The sequence below is a fragment of the Triturus cristatus genome, chromosome 2_2 (genome assembly GCF_964204655.1).
Source record: "Triturus cristatus chromosome 2_2, aTriCri1.1, whole genome shotgun sequence".
NCBI classification, from domain to species: Eukaryota; Metazoa; Chordata; class Amphibia; order Caudata; family Salamandridae; genus Triturus; species Triturus cristatus.
The window spans coordinates 748,910,388-748,936,454 of NC_140582.1; the positions used below are offsets into that span (position 1 = coordinate 748,910,388).

General features: G+C 44.2%; 1 protein-coding gene across 1 annotated transcript in view; it reads right to left on the bottom strand.

Moving 5' to 3' along the window:
- Nucleotides 1-4,970: 4,970 nt before the first annotated feature.
- Nucleotides 4,971-26,067, bottom strand: part of LOC146862729 (uncharacterized) — a 536,839-nt gene continuing 515,742 nt past the window's right edge. The window contains exon 9 of the mRNA XM_085641987.1: nt 4,971-5,918. Within this exon, the coding sequence (XP_085498113.1) occupies nt 5,802-5,918 (117 nt within the window). The 3' untranslated portion in view covers nt 4,971-5,801. The remainder of the gene's footprint in view (nt 5,919-26,067) is intronic.

Below are 26,067 nucleotides of genomic sequence, written 5' to 3' on the forward strand. Positions count from 1 at the left end.
AGAACAATATAAAAAAAATGTGCTGCATTATGTCACATAATTTGCCTTTTCTTGCTGCATGATTTACTCAACACTGCCACATAATTTTGACCTCTCTTGCCGCATATTTCCAGTGGCTTGTCTAAAGCTCTGGTCTGACTGACAACAGGCGTGACCGCAGGCGTTCCAATATCCCACATTTTACCTAATTTAAAACAATAACAGGCAAGTCTCTGAAAGCTCTTTTTGTCCCTACTGCCCCTTGCAAATACTATTAGAGTTAGGGTTAAAAACGGTGCTCCTGTGCTGTTTAAGTGAGCACTACTAATCTTGCAAGATTAGGAAATGGAGGATTAGAGAAGTGTTGGTGAGTCTAGGTTAGAGGCTCAGCACCCTCGTTTGGAAGCTGATAAGCCACATCCCTACAAGAGCCTGGTGCAATGCACGCTAATATAAGGCAGGTATGTGGAATGGTTACCTCAAATGTACCGGGAGGGGTAAATAAATAAAGGTGCATGCATTGCTGGATAGTGTGTTTATGCGGTGCATTTTAATGGGTTTCTTAAAAGAGTAAAGCGAACATAGTAATGTAAATGTGTCCAATTGAATACTGCTTAGAGTGGATAGGTTGGTGAGGCCCTCTGTTGCTTCACAACAGCAAGACTTGTTGCTTTCAGGCTGTAAATGCCTCTCTGGGTCTGGAAGTCTGTCCTTTGTATTGTGCTGGCCTTCTCTAGTCTATGCCCTGGGTTCTTTATTACACGTCCTTCTTGCAAGGGAGTGGTGCTTGAAATGGCACCACAGAGATAAGGTCTGTACCCCGAGGCAGTGAGGAAGGATTTTTTTTTTTTGCTGTTGGGAAGTAATCACATCTAGAAAGTCCTGTTAGAAGCTGCGAAACTCAAAAAGAGCTAATGTTACAAACCTCTCCGGAGATGCAGCAGAATAAGTGGAATTGTTCTTATGCTGTTTGCTTTATATCCGAAATCACAAAATGCCAACTACAGAACCTCCCTTACTTACCACGACTACCACATCAAATTGTGTCTATGAGGCTTCCTTCTCCTGTTTACTATCGGCACGCTGTAATTTTTCGAATTCCCTATTCAACTCGTCTTTTTCTTGCTGTCTCAACCTTCTACCCTTGGTCTGGTTCCCAGTCTTGTGCCCAGTCTAAACCTCATGTTAAATCTCTTTCCCCGTCTAAGTCGACTTCCTTCGCTTCCTTTGGATCTAAATCCTCAAACATCTCTACCCAACGTTTACCCTTCTTTCTATTGCTCTCAGTTGGATGCTCACCTCTGTCCCCTCTCAAACTCCTGATGTAAAACCACTATCCCCCCATTTTCCTGCCCTACTGCTCTCCATTCTCTTGCTTCTCTCTACCATCCATCTAGTTCCCTATCTTGCTCATCTCCTTTTTCAACTGTTTAGCTCCTAGCGCATCCCCTTACTTCTGTAGAGAACAAAATCAGCTTTTCTCCAGCTCAAGTCTATCCCCTCCCCTCAAGCCATCAGTGGTTTTCTCTTTAACACTTCTCCCATCTCTTGTGAACTAATAGACCAACACCGGCTCCCACTGCAACCACTCTGCCGCAACTGGATCCCTCTGCAATTGTCCCATAGGGCAATGATGCCTTCCTCTGTAACTCTCCCCCCCGTAAGACATCATTGTCTCTAAGTGTAACCTCTTGGTCTTGCTGTGTAACACAGTTTCCATCTCCAGGTTCTATGTAACGCTACTGTGAAGGTCTCCAAGTGTGGTCACCTCTATCATACAAGTGATGGCAGGGGTGTTTCATGTTCGTGTGTCAGGACATGCTTGGATCTTGTTATGCACTGGAAGACACCAACTGTTGCTTCTCTTTAACCTTGCTGTGTTTGGTGAACAGGCACAACACTTGCTTCAGTCGTCTCATGAACTTGTAATCCAGCTGCTGTCCTTAGGAGACACCTACCAGGGTTTGTGAATCACTGATCACATCATTTGGATGTTATTGGTTTTTGAAGTTTGAATACTGGTACATCTACCACATATTATCCTTGGGGCCAAGATGACTTTTTCGTTTCCTGTCATTTCTCTTTTTTTCAATGCTATCAGCTTTCCATCCCTCTTTCTTCTCTTGTAAATGTCCTGAATTCCCTACTCTTCAGATCTCTCCCTCCGTTGTTTTCCAAACCCCCAGGTATGTTACCCTTTCTTTAAAGTTGTCCCATATTTCTTACTTTGTTCCATAACCATCTTTCCTCTAAATTTCTCTACCTGTGGACTTGCGAGATGTCTTTCTTGAACAAAATGAGGCCAGACCACAAAATAAACGATTCACAAACTATTGCGGATGGTTACCTCTCCGATGTCTGCACCATACCCACTCAAAATGCCCCCACAGTTTGATAGATCAGTATCTAGTCTCCAGCTGAGATGGGAAATGTTTTGAAAACAAAACCGTTTTTACTTCTGGCTTTTTTTATTTTAAACAGACCCCTGGTTCTTTTTGCTAGTAGATTTGTCCTGTAAGATCTGTTCCTCGTGTTTTTACCTGGGTTTCCTCTTACACCACAGTATACTTTATTTAAAAAGCAAGTCTTGAGTCCAAGATCCTAAAAGCGGACTGGTCCAGATTAAAAAAGCAGTATTTGTGGCCAGATCACACTGCATACATGATCTTTACAAGAGGATCAAGCTATACTCAACTTTATTGATGGACAAACATTACTGAAGTAGGAGTTCCAGGTCTTCGCCACACAGAAACAAAAGGTAAACAACTTCTGCTCTCTGGACCCAAATAAAGTGATCTTTAGTTTTATTTATGATACCAGAATATTATGGCCCCAATGTAGTAATATTTTCATACATAATATTTAGAACACAATATTTGTTATCAGTGATACTCTCACAAACAGCTATTTTTTCAAGATAGACTGTCCTCACTGGAGAATGATTGTTGCATCAAGTGTTGACCACTTCTGTAACTGGCCTACTGAAAGCAACCATGAGTTGTCCATAAAGCCTAAAACCACAGTTCTTCCCGAGGTGACATTTCTGCCTTATATTTGCCACATAAGCCTGCCACCATCCAATGGTAACATTCAGGTTTCAATCACTGGCACAGCATGCATGTAGACTTTCACAGACACAAATTCCTACAGTTTGTACCTTGATGTGTCTGGAGCCTGTGGAAACGAACAATATCCATCAGAGAAGCAATAGTACTTTCCTGGCCTAAATATCAGCCACTGACATGTTAATTTAGATCATGTGCAATTCAGTACATGAACTGTCCCTGTATCAGTTCCATATAGCAAGCAGGGGCAGAGTAATTCACCCCAGTCATCGACTGTTAGTTTATGGTCTCTTTCAGGAGTGTCTGCCACTGTTTTATGATCCTGGATAGCAAATTGAGTCTTGGGCTTGGTTGAAGAAATTACTGACCAGTGAGCCAGTATTGCAGTGGACTCTCATGATGGGTGTTCCTTTGAAGCTCCTGCAGACTCTTTCTTTAGGATGCTTAGATACACATTTCTGGTGCATTAAGGATTCAGGCTTAGTGATTTTTCCACATACTCCAAAGGGCACTTCATTCCCTAATAGTGCTTCTAGGACTGCCTGTGTAATGTTGGCAAGACTTCGACAGCATAGGCCTAAGTGTGCCCCCAAATCTTGCTGTTTTGGATCACAATGTCACAGATTGAGTCATCCAAATGAAAACCTTACACACTTTCAGAGATGATACTTTGATCTAAGTGGGACTCAAATCTGAAGACCCGTCCCTTAGGAAAAAAGGAATTGTCTCTTACCTTGCCCAGGACAGCTAGAAAAGTTATGCTTTCCTGAGCAGGACACTCTAATCTAGACATAATCACAGATCACATTCATATCCACCCCTGACTATTGCCTCGATCTCAAATGCTTTGCAGTCAGCAGCTTGGTTCTAGCCGATCTGTGACTGCATTTTATATTCTTTGTAAATACCTTATGCAGAAATGTTATCCTGTAAATATGTAATACTGACTTACACATTACCACGGTGTACATTATACTGACAATTTCTGATTCGAATATACGACCTCTTTGTTGACACTGTTCTCTCAAATGGCAGCTTCAATTAATCAAGTGTCCCTTAGACAAGTAGATTTTTTAAACAATGCCACACCCCTGCATGTGTAATTGACTTTACCTTAGTTTCTTAATTTGTGAATTATCCACTATATAACAATTTGTAACTTGGTGATGTTTGTTTGCCCATGTGTGTGTGTGATCATGTGTGACTGTTTAACATTTCTTGCTTGTGCATGTTTGCCTGTAGAGTTTGCAGGTTTTCTTCTGTTTGTTGTCTGTGTGAGGCTGTCATTTTGTTTGTCTGTGTGCCATATAATAAAGCCAGCCCTGTTGGGATTGCTAATACTTTTTAAAAATGCTGCGCTGCTGTTTTTGTTTCTCTTTCGTGATTGTGTAATCTTGATTCCAGATTTCACATATCTTATCATACATTTTTTGCCGCCTATGCATTCTGTCTTAAAACACATTTTTGTTGTCCAACTACTTTAACTGACTCTGCATTTCTTAATCTCTTCTACTTCATCCATGCAAGGGCTTCTTTGATCAATCTACAATTGTGGCTGTACCTTTTTTTTGCTGATATGTTCCACAGCTGGTATAACAGACATTTGCATCTGGTTGTTTAAGTTCTGCATGATTTTCAGCGACCAGCATCAGTTTGTTCTTCGATCACGACGAATCTTACTGTGTGGCATATGTTAAGTAAAATAATCAATAGTAACGTAAGAAAAGAACAATCTAAAAGTCCTCAGGACCATTTGTGCTCAAGTTAAGTGATTCATCACATACTCCTTTGAGGTATCCTTCATCTCCTACAAAGATATATCATCTGGATACTTTAGGATGTGGCACTGCATTCCTTTTCAGAGGGGTTGCTGGTCAGATGCAGCACAGACAATATTTCACCAGATAAACATGTTCTCCATAAATCTCAATATCACTGGTATTTATTTGAAATAAACACTTTTGAACAAACATTCTGTACATAGTAACACAGGGGTACATAAACGTGGTATCAACGTTCAGTTGATAGCTACAGATTGCATTCTCACATCATAATGAAAGGCTGGCTTAGATAGAGAGCTTGGAGACTGCTGGGCAGATGTGCAACAAGATGGGTCCTCAGGATGAACTGATTGTATCAAGGGTAGATTTAATGGGAGAGGGTGGAGCATCGTAAGGGGTAGAAGATCTGTACATCGCCAGAGTTGAAGTTGTTGGAGAAGCCAACAAAGATGCTGGCAATGAGATGACATCAGTTGAAAGGTAGATTAGAGTATGGGATGCAGGGCAGCTGTGAGAGTGGGCGTGGCTAGAGTGTGTATTGGAAAGTCAAATAGTGTGTTTTGTTAGTGATTAATCATGTGCACATAAAGGACAGTGAGTGGAGTAAAGACAAACTGTGAATCAAGACATCCGGTCCCAATTTTTAAATAAGGACCTGGAGGCTCCAACAGTGGCTACATTGATGCGATAGGTAAGTTGAATGCTGAGGGGAGTGTGATTCAGAAGAGTTCCTAAGAGTCGGTCATGCTCTACACGGGTGAGGTGGGGGTGGATCATTTAAGAGGTGGCCAACTCCACCTCTCAGCAAAGGAATGCATTTTCAATTAATGGATTTATATGTTTGTCAAACAGGCTGGTAGACTTCAGGACAGAAAAGGAAATATCTGCCACCCAAAACTTTCAGTCTTTTGTACTTTCAGCAGAACAATACTAAATATTTACAAACAAACGCCATGAGTGCCATTTCCAAGTTGTCTTATTTCATTCTCACTGCTGAGTAGACGGTTTCTTCCTGAGGGAGAGGCTGGGCTCTGGATTCCTTACTTTTGGCATTGTCCAAATTTAAAGCGGCATAAAGAAGGCCATCTTCCACCTTTGGGAACAACACATACAAAACAAAACATAGTCACAAGTGATTCCATGCAAAGTTATTAATATCTGGAGATCGTTAAAAGTGCTGGACAAGCATTCCGGTTTAATATTGCACATTTTTTGTTTCCCTCTTTACTACCTAGATGAAGTAGTCAGCAATTCAATTCGAAAGTGCAGGGGACAACCCCTGGGCAGCTCCCTTTTTAGGTCTCACCTGACCCAGCGCATGCGCTGCCCTGGCGAGACTTTTTGTGAGGGCTCCACAAATGGTACCATGGCCAGCCTAGAGCTACGGTGCATGTGTGTGGGCTCGCGCTTAGGAGCAGAGGCTGGCAAACCTCGTCATGTTCATCAAGAGCCCGCGATCACTTTCACTTTCGCCCGCGATCACTTTCGAGGCGCCCCTTTGATGTTCTCGTTCAAAGAACATCAAACATCAAAGAACATGTTGTTGTGTTAATGCTTTGCTGCGCCCGTTTGACTTACAATGGGCTTTCTCTTTCCACAAACTCGATGTTTGTGTTCCTTTATTTTGAGATGCTTTTAGTATTACACTTTATTTTGAGATGCTTTTAGTATTACTGCTTTGTGACTTAAAGAACATTAAGGAAATGTTATTGTGAAACTGGAAAACGTTCACAGGGCCCGATTCACAGAACTAAGTTAAGACAAAATCCTAAACTTACTACCATTTCGGTATTCACAGAAGTTAGAAATCCTAACCTTCTGTGAATACCGAAAGTCTTAAAATTAGGATTTTTCTCAGTTTAGTAGTAGTAAAGTTAGGACTCCTAACTTTAGGACTCCTAAATGTCTTCTGTGAATACCGAAAGCCTTAAAATTAGGATTTTTCTCAATTTAGTAGTAGTAAAGTTAGAACTCCTAACTTTAGGACTCTTAAATGCCTTCTGTGAATACCGAAAGCCTTAAAATTAGGATTTCTCAGTTTAGTAGTAGTAAAGTTAGGAGTCCTAACTTTAGGACTCCTAAACTGAGAAAAATCCTAAAAGAAGCCCTTCTGTGAATACCGAAGTGAGTAAGTGTCTTCTGTGAATACCAAAATGAGTAAGTGCTTTCTGTGAATACGAAAATGGTAGTAAGTTTAGGATTTTGTCTTCAGTTAGTTCTGTGAATCGGGCCCACAGTGTTTATTTCTGATCGCAGCGGCTGCTTCATGTCCGTTGCACCATTCAGGGAGTCCTTTCGTTGGCGCTTTCATGAGGAAATGATGAGGAAGCTGGAAACTTTTGGCACATTCTCTTTAAAAGCACAACATGTTGGCGACTGGTTAATCGATTAGACCTATGTAGCGCTTTAGATCTCAAAGCACTTTGGTGGGTACAGCAGTTACAACTCATGAAATATGGGGTGCAACTCACAAGGAGGGGGCAGGTTTGAGTGCACATTAGCTGCAATCAAACTCTTAAGATGATGGGCTGTGTGTATCCATTATTAGCACTCAGTCTTCGCTAAGTGATCTTGTTTGTTTTGTTGTTGTGTTAATGCTTTGCTGCGCCCGTTTGACTTACAACATGCTTTCTCTCTCCACAAACTTGGGGCCCGATTCACAGAACTAAATGAAGACAAAATCCTAAACTTACTACCATTTTCGTATTCACAGAAGGCACTTACTCATTTTGGTATTCACAGAAGACACTTACTCACTTCGGTATTCACAGAAGTTAGGAGTCCTAACTTTAGGTCTCCTAAATGCCTTCTGTGAATACCAAAAGTCTTAAAATTAGGATTTTTCTCAGTTTAGGAGTCCTAAAGTTAGGACTCCTAACTTTACTACTACTAAACTGAGAAAAATCCTAATTTTAAGGCTTTCGGTATTCACAGAAGGCATTTAAGAGTCCTAAAGTTAGGAGTCCTAACTTTACTACTACTAAATTGAGAAAAATCCAAATTTTTAAGGCTTTCGGTATTCACAGAAGGCATTTAGGAGTCCTAAAGTCAGGAGTCTTAACTTTACTACTACTAAATTGAGAAAAATCCTAATTTTAAGACTTTCGGTATTCACAGAAGGCATTTAGGAGTCCTAAAGTTAGGACTCCTAACTTCTGTGAATACCGAAATGAGTAAGTGCCTTCTGTGAATACCAAAATGAGTAAGTGCCTTCTGTGAATACCAAAATGGTAGTAAGTTTAGGATTTTGTCTTAAGTTAGTTTTGTGAATCGGGCCCTTGATGTTTGTGTTCCTTTAGTTTGAGATGCTTTTAGTCTTACTGTCACACACACAACCACAACCACACACACAACCACACACACAACCACACACACAACCACACACACAACTCCACACACAACCACAAACACACACACAACCACAACCACATACACAACCACACATACAATCACATGCACAACCACACAACCACACCCACAACCACCCACAACCACACAACCACACCCAACCACACACACAACCACACACACACACAACCATACACACAACCACACACAACCATACCCAACCACACACAACCACACACACACAGCCACACACACAACCACACACACAACCACAACCACACACACAACCACACAAACAACCACACACACACAACCACACACACAACCACACCCACAGCCACACCCACACACACACAACCACACCCACACAACCACAACCACACACACAACCACACACACAACCACACACACCCAACCACATACCCAACCACACCCAACCACACACACAACCACCCACACAACCACACCCACACAACCACACCCACAACCACACCCACACACAGCCACAACCACACCCAACCACACAACCACACCCACAACCACACACACACAACCACAAACAACCACACACACAAGCACACACACAACCACACACAATCACACACAACCACACACAACCACAACCATACACACAACCACACACACACACAACAACACATAATCGCACACACACAACACACAAAACCACACACACACAACCACACACACACACAACCACAACCACACACATACACACAACCACACACACACAACCACAACCACACACACATACAACCAAACACACAACCACACACAACCATAACCACACACACAACCACACACACAAACACACACACACAACCACACAACCATACACACACACATACAACCACACACACAACCACACAAACAACCACACACAACCAAACACACACAACCACACAAACAACCACACCCACACAACCACACACATACAACCCCACACACATCCACACACACACAACCACAACCACACACACAACCACACATACAACCACATGCACAACCACACAACCACACCCACAACCACCCACAACCACACAACCACACCCAACCATACACACAACCACACACACACAACCACACACACAAACACACACAAACACACACAACCACACACACACAACCACACACACAACCACACACACAACCACACAAACAACCACACACAACCACACCCACAACCACACACACACACAACCACACCCAACCACACACACAACCACAACCACACACACACAACCACACACACAACCACAACCACACACACAACCACACACACACAACCATACACACAACCACACACACAACCACACCCACAACCACACACACACAACCAGACCCACAACAACACACACACACAACCACACACACAACCATAACCACACACACACACACAACCACACACACACAACCACACACACACAACCACACACAACACACAACCACCACCACACACACACACAACCATACACACACACACACAACCACACACACACAACCACACACAACCATACACACAACCACACACAACCAAACACATGCAACCACACACACAACCACACACAACCACACACACAACCACACACACACAATCACACACAACCACACACACCCAACCACACACCCAACCACACCCAACCACACACACAACCACACACACAACCACACACACACAACCTCACCCACAACCACACCCACACACAGCCACAACCACACCCAACCACACAACCACACCCACAACCACACACACACAACCACAACCACACACACAACCACACACACAACCACACACACAACCACACATACACAACCACACACACACAACCACACCCACAACCACACACACAACCAGACCCACAACCACACCCACACACAACCACACACACACAACCAAAACCACACACACACAACCATACACACACAACCACACACACACACACAACCATACACACACAACTACACACACACAACCACACACACACACAACCATAACCAAACACACTACCAAACACACACAACCACACACACAACTGCACACAACCACACACACAACCACACACACACAATCACACACAACCATACAACCACACATACCCAACCTCACACCCAACCACACCCAACCACACACACAACCACCCACACAACCACACCCACGCAACCACACTCACAACCACATCCACACACAGCCACAAGCACACACAACCACACAACCACACCCACAACCACACACACACAACCACAAACAACCACACACACAAGCACACACACAACCACACACACAGCCACACACACAACCTCACACAACCACAACCATACACACAATCACACACACACACAACCACTCACAATCGCACACACAACCACACACACAACACACACAACCACACACACACACACACACAACCACACACACACAACCACAACCACACACACACACAACCACACACACACAACCACAACCACACATACATACAACCACACACACAACCATAACCACACACACAACCACACACACACAACCACATACACACAACCACACACAACCACACACAACCACACACACAACCACACAAAACCACACACACAACCACACACACAACCACAACCACACACACAACCACACACACACACAACCACACACACACAACCACAACCACGCACACAACCACACACAACCACAACCACACACACAACCAAACACACAACCACAACCACACACACAACCACACACACACAACCACACACACAACCACACACACACACACAACCACACACACAACCACAACCACACACACAAACACACACACAACCACACACACAAACATATCCACACACATACCCACAACCACACCCGCACCCATAACTGTACCCACACACAACCACAACCACACACACAACCACACACACAACCACAACCATACGCACAACCACACACAACCACACACAACCACACACACACAACCACACATCCACACACACACCCACAACCGCACCCACAACCGCACCCACAACCACACCCACACACACAACCACACACACACAACCACACACACAACCACACACACACAACCACCCACACACACAACCACACACACACACACAAACCCACACACACACAGCCACACACACACACAACCACACACAACCACACACACAACCACACCAAGCATTGGCATAGCCAATAGGTCTCGCCTTTGGGACCTTATAAGTGTTTAGCCACGCAACAGTTGATGTGGTTGCACCAAGGATATTGTGCTGCATAACGAAATACTTAGAAAGTCCCAAAAGCAAGACCTAGTGGCTATGCCAATGCTTGTTCACTTTGCCTCTGGATCTAAGGCCAAGAGTGACGTTCAGACTGAAGGGCATTAACATATTCCTCCTTATACTTTGGGCCATATTACTGATTAACTAATGTCACCTGACTCCAAAAAGCCAAACAGAGAGAGCAGTAGTGTTTGGCAGGAAATGAGGGTGGAGGGGCCTGGGTAGGGAACACGGAGGGGAGGGGCCAAAATAGTAATAAAAACAATACCACTTACCTCTTTCTCTGGCCACATCTCTCCTCCGCTTCTCCAGGAGTTCCAGAACCAGAAAGCACCCAGGATCCCCATAGCCAATCACAATCTGTAATGTAGCATTGTGACTTGCTCCCCTAAGCCAATCACAACACTGCAATGCAGCGTTGTGATTGGTATGAGCCCCGTGGATTGGTGCTCAGATGGGAAAAGGGGGCAAGGGCATGTTCCCCACCAGGCTGTGTGCTGCAGCCTGGTGGGGAACATGAAAAGTGTGCATGACTGTTTGGCCAGGCCATGACAGCCGGCTAACCGGTCATGCGCACTTGGAGTGTGCAAACCACTCCTCCCCCTGTGCCTCTAGCCCCGCCCCACCCTAACCCAGCCTGAATATGTTATTATTTTATTTTTCCTGCTCAAAGAGCAGTGGGGCAACACACCTCTGCCCTACCGGAGGAGCTGTCCTTGAGAGAGAGATGACAAGGATAGAGAAGGGACACACAATTTTGCAGCAGACCGACAGAAAAAAGAAATTGCAAATTTCATACTGAAAGGTAGTTATTTGAGGGGATGGATAATGGAGTTGTTCCTTTCATGTAAACATGTGGAACAGGTGTTCCTTTAAGTTAAAAGATATTTTGGGTTACTGTGTGCATTTCAGGGGCATGCTGAACATTCGTCGGCTTTCTCATGGAGATTTGGGATGGTTGTACATGGTACAAATCTGAGTTACAATTATTCAGAGCTCTCCAGTTGCCCATGTGAGGTATGAGGAGAAGTGTAGCTCACTGGTTAGAGGAGGCATACCCTGAAGCAGAGATCAGGCCCAGGACCTGGGTTCGATTCCCGACGCGGCAGGGTCCAGAACCCAATTGTCCACAGACTCGATAATTCTCGTTTCGGTGCCCACTCTAAGCACGAGTTCACACTATGCAGCTCTGGGCAACAAGCCTGCTTAATCTCCACAACGGCCCCCTGCGGCGGGATGCCTGGCTTTCACCTTGGGGATGCCCAGTACGGGTTATCTTACAGGGAAAAACCAGGACGGGTTCCCAATGCAAGCGCCAAGATGCCCGTAGGGTGATAGTTGCGCTCTATAAGTACTCCAATCAATCAATCATGAGTCGAATATTCAGTTCCGGTCTTTTACATTGCATTTTGGCACTCTGCTCACTAGAAAACTAAAACTACATGTATGAGAATGCAAAGTAAACAACAATTGTTAGAGCATCACCCAATATTTTGGCAAAATTGCAACCTCTGTCTAGGCAGTGGTGGGTATTTTTTTCAGTGATTTTTTAAAATCATAATCCAAGAATTTCCTGTGTCCAAATCCACTGCAGAAGGCCTTCAGCTGTGTGAAATGGGGTGTTAGCCATAGGGTCTGACCTCTGGCCTGGCCCTGCATCCAATCCTTCACATGGGGCCAAACTCAGTTGCACAAGGCCTTTATCCATGTGCAGTGGGTGTTGGCTGCAGGGCCAGGCCTCCCACCCCCTTGGCATAGCTGTCCATGCTGGCTAACCTCTGCAGTGAACAGACTTTGGTCATGGGCAGTGTGGTTTGACCTCTGGTCAGGCCCTGCAACCAACAATTGATGGGCAGCCAACCACCGCTTTGCGCTACCTTTGGTTGTGTGCATCTTTAGGAATCCCACCCATTTTGCCCTGACCCCCTCTTTTTGTGACTGATGCTGGTGGTTACTGACACTGAAAGTGGCCTGGTCTCTGCTAACCAGGCACAGGGCCAGTGCTCAGTCCTCTAAAAGAATATGGTAAATGGTGTAATTCTAATTAGCAAAGACAATCTACCTCTAAGTCTCTAGTATATGGAAGGGCATATAGGTTTGGAGACCCCAGTGGACTTAAGTATGCACTGCTGTGGAGTCTAGTGGAATTTCAAAGCCAGGCCTACATTGCAAACTGGTTTTCAAATAAAACTATGTCCACATTCGAATTTGGAATTAAAAGTTCTTCCAACGTCCAAAGATACCTTTTTATTACCTATAAGTCACCACTACGGTCTGCCCTAGGTAACCAAAGGGTAGGGTGCATTGTTATAAAAAGCAAAACCAATTTAAAATGTTTTGTGAGTCCTGGTAGGGATAAACAGCCAACATTGTTTTTTCTTAGTGTAGTGCTGCTAACCCTATAGGCTAACCTGTGGAAGGCTTTATTAAAATTTAATAAAGTCTTTCTTTGCATTTTGCTGATGTGACTGCCGGTAGTAGGTGAATTCATAGAGAAAGGAAAACATAGAAACCACATTGAAGGAAACCAAATCATGGTAAACCATTTTAAAGGAAAGGCAATTTTAGGGAAATACATTTTCTCAAGCCTTCAAGCCAACAAGACCTACCAGAATCTCCCGGGTCCTGGGTCCAGAGCAGCGCATTGTCAGCGGGGTGCCAACGCTGTGTGTCTCCCCCGCCGCCAAACATCATTGGCCGCAGCTGAGGGAGACTACAGCTACCGTGAGCCTTTGCGGTCCAGCCTACTTCCGCCCAACAGCGCGCCCGGAGGTGCTTCAAAAGTACCAGCTCCCACGCGTCGCGGGACGCGCGCGGGACGCGCGCGGGCGGCGCCGGGCTGAGTCCGGGCAGAGGGCGGGCCGTCTGTGGCCGTCAGGGGCCAGAGGAGGCCGGGCCGGGCCATATCTCTATCATCTGGCTCCAACCATCCCCTACGAAGGACAGAAGGTACTGTTGCTACTTGACATTGCGCCGTTCAAGTGATTCGGGGGTTTATATTGGATAGTTTACCAACCGGTACATCATGCCTAAACCTACCCTCCCCAAGCGTGTTCAAGGGGTTCGTGCATGTGTAACTAAACACCAACAAACTAAACCAAGAGCACCTGAGGGCAAACTCCTGACTGCAATAGACTTAATGCTCCAGAAAGCTATTGGTGTGGTCACCTCGGAAATTGAACTGACTTAGCGCCGTCTTTCCTTAACCCCCGATTTTCCATCTTTGGGGTCACCTGTCCATCCTATTGAGCTAGATTCGGAACACATACTAGCCAGATTTGTTCTCCATCGGATGCAATTACCCAAGATCTTATAATAGCACCCATGGTTACTGAGGGTTCTATTCCTATACCCCCCAAAACAAGGGGAAAAAGGAAAGTTATAAGGGCTAGTAAAAAGAGTAGGAAGACTAAGGGGAGTCCGTTAAAGGGAACCATACATTCTAGTACTCAAACACTTCTCATTACTCCATCACCAACACTTTCCCAGGACACACCATATCCTTCTTGGGTACATACAGTGGTGATTAATATTGTTGACCAATGTAGGTCTATTATAAAAGAGGAGGTAGCCCCTATTTTAAAACTAGTCCATAGCTTTAGGAAAGTACATACTGACCCTCCCCGCAATTTTACGGCTAGTACATTTAACGCTCAAAACGATGGGTTGCCTACACTTCAGACTCCATCGCTAGCCCCAGTGCCTGCCCAACGTAAAGCTGGGCAAACTAAGGCAACTAAGGTCTGCATATCGACAGAGGGATCCCTTACAAATAATGGCACTAGAATGCCCTCTTCTTATGTTCCCTACGCACAAGATCCATGTCCTAATTATCCCACTCCTTCAGTGCAGAATACTAACACTAGTGAGCTCACAGCTACTTCTACTCTGGCTCGTAAAAATCCTTTGGATAATAATACTGAGACTACTGTCACAAACTTGCCAACGATCAATCTTCCCCCAGCTGCATCCCCGTATGTGACCATATTGACTGGTGTCCCTGAACTTAAGGAGGGTATTAAGGAAAACCACCTAGACCTACGAAATAAAGTTCTTTTTTGGTTGGCAAGACATAAACAATTCCCTTATGAGATGGCCAATGAGATCCTGATGGTGAGAAGGGTTGCATGGATAGGACCAATGGGGAAAAGCTTGAGGGGGGATTGTGTGGTTATTAATTTTAGATACCCGCAGACCAATCACAAAATCCTCGTTCATCCCACACTACCCTTAGGTCATCAAACTTCAATCAATGCGTCCCCCCTTGAATTCTTCTATCCTCAGTTACCCTGGGTTCCTGTTCCTCATCGAACTGGCTCTATCGCCACAGACATAGGGCTATCCCAAAATATTCCACAGAAATTTAACTTGAACAACCCACCCTTTAGAATTCCTGTGTACAATCGATTTGCTCCGTTAGAGGACGTTGATTGACTGATCGATTCGACTGACCTAATATTAGATAAAAGGGTTTTGTCGTGCCCTCTGTTAATTGATGCCAACACCTTGACCAACTCCACCTCAGGCACCATGTGTGCCCAGGTCCCTGGAATCATCCCAGCAAACACAAACCCTGCATACTTGGACACTACAACTAGTCCTATTCCTTCCTCTTCTTTATACACCACTCCCCAAAATATTCCTTCCCCCATTGACCCTTACCCTCTCAGAGCTATACCCATTGAGGTGACTTGCTACTCCTCTTCTCCCTCGCCTCCTGTCTCGCGACCAGAAAGAAAGAATATCCACCCAAATAATCAATTAAAAGTATTATCTTGGAATGTCGCGGGCATCGTAAATAAACTTCCTTGCCCTGACTGGAATCTTTTCATTAATCAGTACGATATCTGTTTGCTTCAGGAGACTTGGGTAAAAGAGGAATTCACAAAAAAGGGCTTTCTCACAGTCAATAGCTTAGCCCTTGCGGGTCCTAGGGGAAGGCCATTTGGAGGGCTGTCTATTTTTATAGGGTCACATTTGGGATGTGTAATCTCTGAAATTACTACGCAAAGTATTGATTTGCAATGTATGCAACTCACATTCCCTTCTGGGTCTACCCTTATTCTGGTTAACGTTTACTCCCGTCCTACCAAGTCAGGTAGTGAATCACCCACATTAGAAATCTTGGATAAATTTATCCAAACAGTAGCAGATAAGGGCATCCTGATTGTTGCTGGCAATTTCAATTGCCAGTTTGAGCCCTTACCGGGGCTCATTGATCCCATTACTAGAGAGGAGGATGAACAGTGGTCCATACCGGCCCTCCAAATTCCACCCATTAAGGCCTGGACACCTTTAGCCTTGCAAATAAACTCCTTAACACTCGCTAACTCACTGAGAGCCTGCAACGGACGTTCCCTGTCGGACCTAGAGGGGAACCACACTTTTAATCGACCTGGACAGTCTTCATGTATTGATTATATCATGGTAGAGGCCAAAACATGGCCCAGGATTATGGATTTTGTGATTCACCCTCGACACGATAGCGATCATAATGCTTTAATCCTCGATCTGTCTTTAGTGACGGAGAATAGTTCTACACAAAATAGTGGGAAGCCTAGACCCCCTACTCCTCTCTGGTGACAGAATACGGCTTAAGTGGCCGATGATTCTCAAATCCCCGGAAAAAATTTGTTACGTCTATTCGGCCACATGCAAAGCCCTCGTACAAATATGTTACACCTTAGACCAGGACAGTGATAAAAGGGAAAATTATGTACTTCAAATCCATACAGAGTTAGTTACAGCATTGGACAATTTTTTTTAACCCAATAGTATCTAGGAAACAGAAAACCCTGAAGGTCCTTTCCTGGTTTAATATCGAATGTAGGAGGGCTAAACTAGCTCTACTGGTTTCATTAAAATCTGGTGATAGGATAAGCGTGGCTATGAGGAGAACTGAATATAAGCAGGTCATAAAAGTGGCCAAGCAGAACTGGGAAGATGATAAATGGGACGATATTAAAAGAGCTCTTATTAATAAAGATATGAGGGAATTCTGGGCAATCATTCGATCAGATACAAAGGAGGGCCAAGTGGCCGATGACCCTAATATCGCACCGAGCCAATGGATTGATCACTATCAGAGTTTATACGGTCCCTTGGCTCCGGCCACTGAGTCCTTACCTTTCCCTAACTCGAATGATGAACCCATTGACACCATAACCATCAAGGAAGTAGAAAAGGCTGTAAATAGACTCCCAGTAGGAAAGGCGCCAGGTCTGGATAAAATCCCTGGGGACCTATATAAGCACCAACCTGAGGTTTGGATCCCCTATCTTTGTTCCCTTTATAATGCTATACTTCATGGTGCACCTATTCCCAACACCTGGGCAGGTGCCGAGATAGTCCCGGTTTTCAAGAAAGACTCCCCACTCTTGCCAAACAACTACCGCCCGATTAGTTTAAATGATGTTAGCCAGAAGCTCTTTGCACGCATTATTCTAGACCGAGTGCAAGCCTGGATGGATGAAAAATCAATACTAACCCCATACCAGGCTGGCTTTAGAGAGAAGACATCCACGGTGGACCAACTTTTTCATCTACAACTTCTATATTGGAAAACCGTGAGGGTAGAGGGTGGCAGCCTCTACCTTATCTTCGTCGATCTCAAAGCAGCTTTTGACTTAGTTCCCCCGCAAACTCTTTGGGCGGTTTTGGCTGAGATGGGGATGCCTGCCTGTTTACTTGGGATTATAAAACGGCTCCACAAAGACAATTTTGCCCAAGTAAGGTGTGGTAAGAGGGGCAATCTGACACCAAAGTTCCCTGTTAATCGGGGAGTTAGACAGGGATGTGTGCTGGCCCCAACTCTATTCTCCCTTTTCACCAATGCATTGGTGGGCCACCTGAGGGGAGTTAAGGACATCGATGCCCCCAAACTTAACAACGAGCAGGTGGTGGCACTAATGTTTGCCGATGACACCCTTTTGGTGTCAAAATCCCCCATGGGGATACAGTGTGCCCTTGATAGTTTTTCCGAATTCTGTTCCCACAGAGGGCTCGAGGTTAATTCCTCGAAAACAAAATTTATGGTATGTAACCCGCCCAAACAAAATGGCCCTTATCCTTCTCTTAATGGTGCTACATTGGACAGGGTTACTGTGTTTGAATACCTTGGCGTCACACTTTCGGATAGGATGGAATGGGGTCCTCAGTTAGCAAAAGCCAAATTACGACTCACGCAGACCTGTGGTGGGATCCTCAAAATGCACAGAGCATCTACCTCCAAACCCATAGCACCCATGATCGAGATATACAAAGCACAAGCACGGGGTGCAACTTTTTATGGGGTTGAACTTTGGGGGCACTCCCCAACTGGAGACATTGGTAGATTTGAGAATTCGTTTCTAAGGTCTTTATTGACCTTACCATCTAGCACACCACTTAACCCACTTAGAATGGACTTGGAAGTTAGGTCTATTCAAGAAGAAATTGCACTAAGGCCATTATTGTATTGGCGGAGGCTGTGGGCAACACCGGAGCTTGTGAATTATCAAAACGATTTAAAATCACTAATGGCCCTTTCTGGTCTAGCCAATATACCGTGGCTAGTATACATTAAAATGGAGCTTATTAGATTGGGAATTTCTGCTCTATGGCATCACCCCGAGATAACTGCCCCTAAATTCTCTAGAGCTGAATTGGTTAATGCATTTTGGTTAAATAGTAAAAATATGATGCTAACCAATAATAAGCTAGGCCCATTGACTACGGATTTTTTTAATATTAAGGAGGAGTTTAAAATAGAACCTGCTCTAGACTTGATTGAGCCAAATGTTTCTAGAAAGCTGTACATGCAATTCAGATATGGTACACTGCCCCTGAGAGCCTTCTCAGGAAAGTGGTCGATAGATAACCCTTCTGATTGCCCAACTTGTGGAGCTACAAGAGAAACTTATTTACATGTTCTTTTTTTCTGTCCCACATATAAATCAATCAGAAAACGTTGGCTCCTCCAACTTTGTAGGAATTTGGGCACTACACACTGTAAGGTTGCCTACAGAATCCTGAAGACTGATACATCATTACCTATAGTCTTCTCGGTATCACGCTACTGGCATGCTGTGTGGCGGAGGAGATGTTCCCTTCTTTCGTCCATTTCTTAGGCTCATCCAAATAGGTACTGATTTTAGGTTACCACTGTTTTTATAATTATTTTAACTTATTACTGATTCATTGTTTTAATGAATTGTTCATGAATTAATGTAATCTTTATTGTACATACTTTTTATGAATTATAATAGTTATTTTTAACAATGTATGTTTTCTAGATATGATTATCTTTTATGGTCTATGACCGAAATAAAGATTACTTTGAGCTAACCTGTGGAAGGCTTTATTAAAATTTAATAAAGTCTATCTTTGCATTTTGCTGATGTGACTGCCGGTAGTAGGTGAATTCATACAGAAAGGAAAACATAGAAACCACATTGAAGGAAACCAAATCATGGTAAACCATATTGAAGGAAAGGCAATTTTTGGGAAATACAAAAAAATCCAAAATTAAATGAAACATTTTGCATTTAAAGTAAAGATAATTTTAAAGAAAATCCAAAATTCAATTAGACTTTGGTGGAGTCTAGAAAAACTGTGGGATTTTTTGGGCTAGGGACGGATCATGTTTGGCTAATTAGAGGCTTCTTAAAGGTCAGAAATAATTGGCGTTAGGGAATAGAATTAGGTTTTTAGGGTTCAGAGATGGGTGCAGTGCAGTAATGGTGAGGGCTTTTTAGGGTTCGGGATTTGTGATTTTTAGGTGTGTTAGGTGTTTTTAGGTTTCAGGGATGGGTAGAGTGTATGGATGTCAAGACGTTTTAGGGTTCATGAATGGGTTTAGTTTAGGGTTGGTGACGATTTTTTGGGTTCCATTATGGGTAGCAGCTGGGGGGTGAGGAGATTTTAGGGTTCGGGATGGGGTGGAGTTTAGGGTGGTGAGGAGTTTTAAGGATTAAGGGATGGGTGGAGTTTAGATGAAGAAAGGGGTTTTAGGGTTCAGTGATGAGTATTTTGGTTGATGAGTTCTTATAGGTAATGGGTGGCTGGTATTTAAGGATGTTGAGGGTTCTTTAAAGTTTGAGAAAGGGTAAAGCTTGGATATGCTGCAGTGTTTTAAGGGGTATGGGATTGGTGGGGTTTAGGCGCATAATGGGGCTTTAGGTTGCAGGAATGGGTGGGGTTGGGGTCGAGAGTGATTTTAGGGTTCAAGGGTAGTGGATGTGGGTAGAAAGGACTTTTAGGCTTAAGGGATGATCATTGTTTAGTTTTGGTCAGGGGTTTTAGAAGGGCAGGGATTGACGGTGTTTTCAGGTGGTGATGATTCATAGAATTAAATGCATCCAAAGTAAATGCCTGACATTGTAGACATTAAAAATATGAAACAATGTCCCCTGAAGTAAAGCACTGAAATAAATATCTCCGACAAAAGTGTTTCTGATAGACCTTCATCCATTGCATTTACACATAATAAATATCAAAAGACTTTCTATGAATTGGTTTCTATGAAAACGTACATGCTATTCATTCTAATAATTTACATTAAACAGTTTAGATGAAATGGTTTCTCAGTAATGCTACTCCATGAAATCATTTTTCAATTAAATCACATATAAACGTGGCTGCCACCTTGTTGGTCTTCTGCAAAAGCCAGGTCGACGAGCTGCATTTAAGTTGTCCACAGGTTCCCATTTCTTCTCCTTGCTGTGAATGTCTTCATGATACAGTCTATGTCCAACAAAAAGGGGAGAAGGCAGGAGCAAACAACCCTGGCGGACTACGGTCCTCTCTTGGAAGGCCTCTGTGAGCTATCCTCCATGGACAATCTTGCAGGTCATTCCCTCATAAGAGTTTCTGATGATTTTCACAAGTTTATCTGGCACACCGAAGTGGTGGAGGAGTTTCCAAAGGGTCTCTCTGGCCAGTGTTGAATGCCTTTTCATAGTCAATGAAGTTGGCATCTAGGGGGTAGTTCCATTCCCTCTACTGCTCAACGATGATGCGCAGTGTTGCAATCTGGTCTATACAGGATCTATCTTTGCAGTAGCCAGCTGGCTGATCTCACAACTGAGCGTCAACTTGTTTCTTCATTTTGTTCATGAAAACTCAGTTGAACACTTTGTCAGGGGTTGATAAAAGAGTTATGCCTCTGAAGTTTGTGCAGTTACTAAGGTTACCCCCCCCTTGGGGATCTTGATGACATTTCTCGCCTTCCAGTCTGACGGTACCTTTTCCTCATCCCAGATCCTTCCAAACATGAGGTAGAGCATATCTACTGATGTTTCAATGTCTGCCTTCAGTGCCTCTGCAGTAAGGTTGTCGGGTCCTACTGCCTCCTCATTTCTAAGACGTTTTATGGCTTGCCATCATTTTCCTTGGTTGGTATGCTGCAGTCGATGGTCAAGTCCTTGTCAGCTGGCTGGATGTCTGGCGGACACTGCAGCATGGGCTGGTTCAGCAGTTCTTCAAAGTGCTCCACCCATCTTCGGTGTTGGTCTTCATTACCCATGACTGTCTTCCCAACTTTGTCTTTAACAGGTCTTTCTGGATTGCTGTATCTGCCGGAGAGTTTCCTTGTTATGTTGTAGAGTTCTTTCAAGTTTCCATAGCTTGCTGCTTCCCGGGTTTCTTTGGGAAGACCATTGATGAATCTTCATTTCCAAGCTCTAAGTTTCTATTTGCTTCCTTGTTGGTTTTAGTGTATTCGCCTTAAGCCTTTGCTTTTTCTGCTCTTGTTCAGCTGGTGTTGACTTCAGCTTTCTTTCTCTTTCTCTCTTGGATTTTGCGGAGAGTCTCAGTGCTGGTGTTCCTTGTGACCCAGTACCTCCTGGCAGGTTGGTGTACCTGTTTCTTTGATCTTTTCCCACTGACTTTCTACTGGGTCTCTATCATCCTCTAGTTCTTGCAGAACTTGAAACTTGCTATTGATGGTGAATTAGTATTCACTCCATTTCTGTGCATCTTTGAGGAGGGTTTATGGATTCTATCCATGCCTTCTTCAGCTTTAGCCTAGCCATGACAACACCATGTCTGCTCCTCTCATCACTCTCAGGGACCTCCGTAACTTCCTGGCAATGCAGACAGGGTCGATATGATTATCTGTTGAATGGCCTGGTGGCACCCACATCGCCATGTGTATTCTTTTGTGTGGGAATACACTACTGTCTATCACCAGACTGTTCAGGCCACAGAGATCTGCAAGCCTTTCACCATTCTTGTTCATGTCGCCAAGGCCAGGGTTGCCCATGACTTCTTCGTACCCAGTGTTGTCACTTCCAATCTTCGCATTGAGGTCCCCCATTAGTATGGTGATGTCTATTTCGAGGAATTTCTCTAGGATGGACTAGAGTCTGCTGCAAAATTGTTATTTTTTCTCTTCTTTGCTGTCAGCTGTAGATGCATAGCGCTTGGAAAATGTTCATTTTGATCCTCTTTTTCTTTGCAGAAGGTTGCTGTGATGATTCTGGGACCCTGGGCTTCCCATCCGATCAGAGCTCTGTTAGCCGCTGACATTAGCATCAGTGCTACTCCCTGAGTATGTGTGGGGGGGGTACAACTTGTCCAAGGCAATACTGGCAGCACAAATGCAGTTACTTTTGCAGGTAAATGCACTGTAAGAGGTTGAGGCCTTCACCTACCTGGGCAGTGTCCTTGACAAGCAGGGCAGCACGGACACCGGTGTGAAGGCAAGAATCGGCAAAGCAAGGGCTGTCGGAGGAGACCTATCGGAGGAGTCTCAGTGTCCCGCAATGTATTGACGAGTTCTATTTCAGCAAACCATCAGCTAAAGTAGATCTGGAGCTCCAAGGACCCAACGATGCAAACCAAGATCAGGCTCTTTAACACCAACGTAAAATCAGTCCTCCTGAAACTTGGAGGACAACAGTGACCACCACCAACAAAGTCCATGCCTTCATCGAAACCTCCCTAAGGAAAATCCTCCAAATCTGCTGGCCAAACACCATCAGCAACAACGACCTGTGGCAGCAGACTTTCCAACACCCTGCTCATAAAAAGGCACTGGAGCTGGATAGGTCACACCCTCCATAAGCCTGCATCAAACACCTCCAGGCAAGCTCTGACCTGGAACTCAAAAGAGAAAAGGAAAAGGGGAAGGCCAAGAAACACCTGACTCCGAGACCTCAATGCTGAATGCAAGGAGATTGGTTAAACCTGGATTCAAATTGAAATAAAAACCCAGGACAGAGGTGACTGGGGAGTCCTTGTTAATGCCCTATACCCCAGGAGGGGTAGTAGGCATAAGTAAGTAAGTATCTTTTAATTGGAGCTAGCTAGCTAAACCATTATAAGTATCAAAATAACTTGGAATGGTCAGATTTATTATAACAATTACAGGAAAGTTGTTTTAGAGCTTACTACCCGAAGATACCTAAAGCAGCCCAGTAGCAGCCTCTTCTGATTCGTCAGCCTTTTCACAGCCAGAGCCAAGCTGATACCTGAGTAGGTGTGAAGAGGCCTGGGGCTGCAACAATACAGCATTTTTGAGGAAGAAGATGTGCTTCCTATAGAAGACAGTGAGAGGAAGGGGGTGAGTAGATAAACAGGACTTCATTTAAAAAAAAAAAATTTAAGTTTTATTTGCATTGAACAAAACAGTACAGAGGTATGATATTTAAAGCACCCCCCACCCCCACACCAATAGACTAACGGTTCAAGGACACAAAAAGGAAAAAGAAAGACCAGGAATTAATTGCACTGTGGAGAAAGAAAAGAAAAGAAGAGAAGGGCGAGAATAGAAACGAAGTGTAGAGTACAAGATCACTAGGTCAGAAGTGATACCCTAGGAGGAGGAGAAAGTAAAGAAGAAAAGTAGAAGTATTAGAAACCAAGAGAAAGCGAACAGGGGAGATTTCGCAAGCCGGGTTAGCCCGACTGCTCCAACCAAGTAGTGAGAACTTCCCAGACGTCTAGACCCTTCTTTCGCCCTTTATGATCTTTTCTGGCATAGACAGCTTTTTATAGATGGTAGGTTGCAACTAGCCTGGCCAGCCACTGAGAGAATGGTGGGGGATCAACATCCAGCCAAGCCGAAGCAACACAGATCCTCCACACTGCCATAGCAACAAAAATTAGTGCCCCACCTTTGTTCCTATTGGTTTTGGTCTGCGTCCCCAGCAAGATGACTATTGGGGTTAGTGCGATGGCCTGAGAGGTGACTTTCCCCAGAAATTCCTGTACCTTAAAGAGGACTGGAGCGAGTTTAGGACAAGTTGCAAACATGTGAACTGAGTCAGCACCAAACTCCGAACACCGGGGACACAATGTCCCTTTGCTGACTCCCCATTTGGCAATTTTGCTGGGGGTAATATACAGAAAAAAGATGGTTTTGAAGTGTTGTGCCTGCAGTTTGGCTGACAGCAAGATGTTTTGAGAAAGTTCTAAAGAGTTATAAAACGTACTGTGTGGGGCCGCGAGTTTAGTGTGCCACTTCTCCGCTATTCTCGGTAGATCGTCTGGAGTTTGTCTGTTTAGTGCATTGTATATATGACCTATCGGAGGAGTCTCAGTGTCCCGCAATGTATTGACGAGTTCTATTTCAGCAAACCATGCACTGCCCCCAACCTTTCTGGAGAGAAAATCACGTATGGAAAAGTATTTAAAGGCATCTTGACTTTTCAGACCGTGTTTATTTTGCAGGTCTGTAAAGGATTTAACTCCTTCACTGGTGATTAGGTCTCCCTGTTTCGTGATGCCTGCCTTATGCCATTCTAAAAGATAGGACCTATCAAAGATGGCGGGGAGGTTACAATTTGCAGTGATAGGAGAATAATAATTAAATCTCCCCAGCCCAAATATTCTGCGGATATTATGAAAGACCTTAAAGGAGTTAATTAAAGTTTTAAATCTCACACGTTTGTAGTATCCAAAGGTTATCTGCCGGAAGAGGCAGCCACGATGCTCTTCACCCAGTAAAAGCTGAAATGGTGAGGCAAGCCCAGATGGAGGGGAGGGGGAGTTTTCCCTCAACAATTCAGTACTATACTGCAGGACCGAAGCCCAGTAGTACAGTACAATATTGGGGAAGGCCCAGCCGCCCGCTCTCTAGGAAGAGACAGTTGCTTTAGAGCCTGCCTTGGTTGTGAGTAGGCCCACATAAACTGTGTAAATATTTGCTGAAATTTCTGCAAATTGATTTTTCCTGAATTCCAGTGGTATGGTACGAAAGAATTAGAGCAGTTTTGGGAAGTAGGTCTTTTTAATTATATTACATCTGCCAACGAGGGTCAGGTGCAGGTTGTCAATTTGCTTAAGGGCTTTCTTTGTTTCTGCTGCAAGGGGGGATAGGTTCTCCATTACAATTTCATCAATGTTAGCGGTAATGAAGACCCCCAGGTATTTTGCCTTCGGAACTACCCGGGTGTCGGTCCAGGTTATTTCCTTCTTTATTAATATTTGGGTTTTCTTTTTATTCAGTGCATATCCCGAGATTTTCCCAAATTTTTGTGCCTCTGTTTCCAGTATCAGAATGGCATTCTCGGGATCAGGGGAAGTTATGGCCAGGTCGTCGGCATAGGCCATAATTTTAGTGTTACTACCCTGCATGCTTGTTGCCATGATAGCGGGGTTCCTTTTAATTTTCTTGATGAATG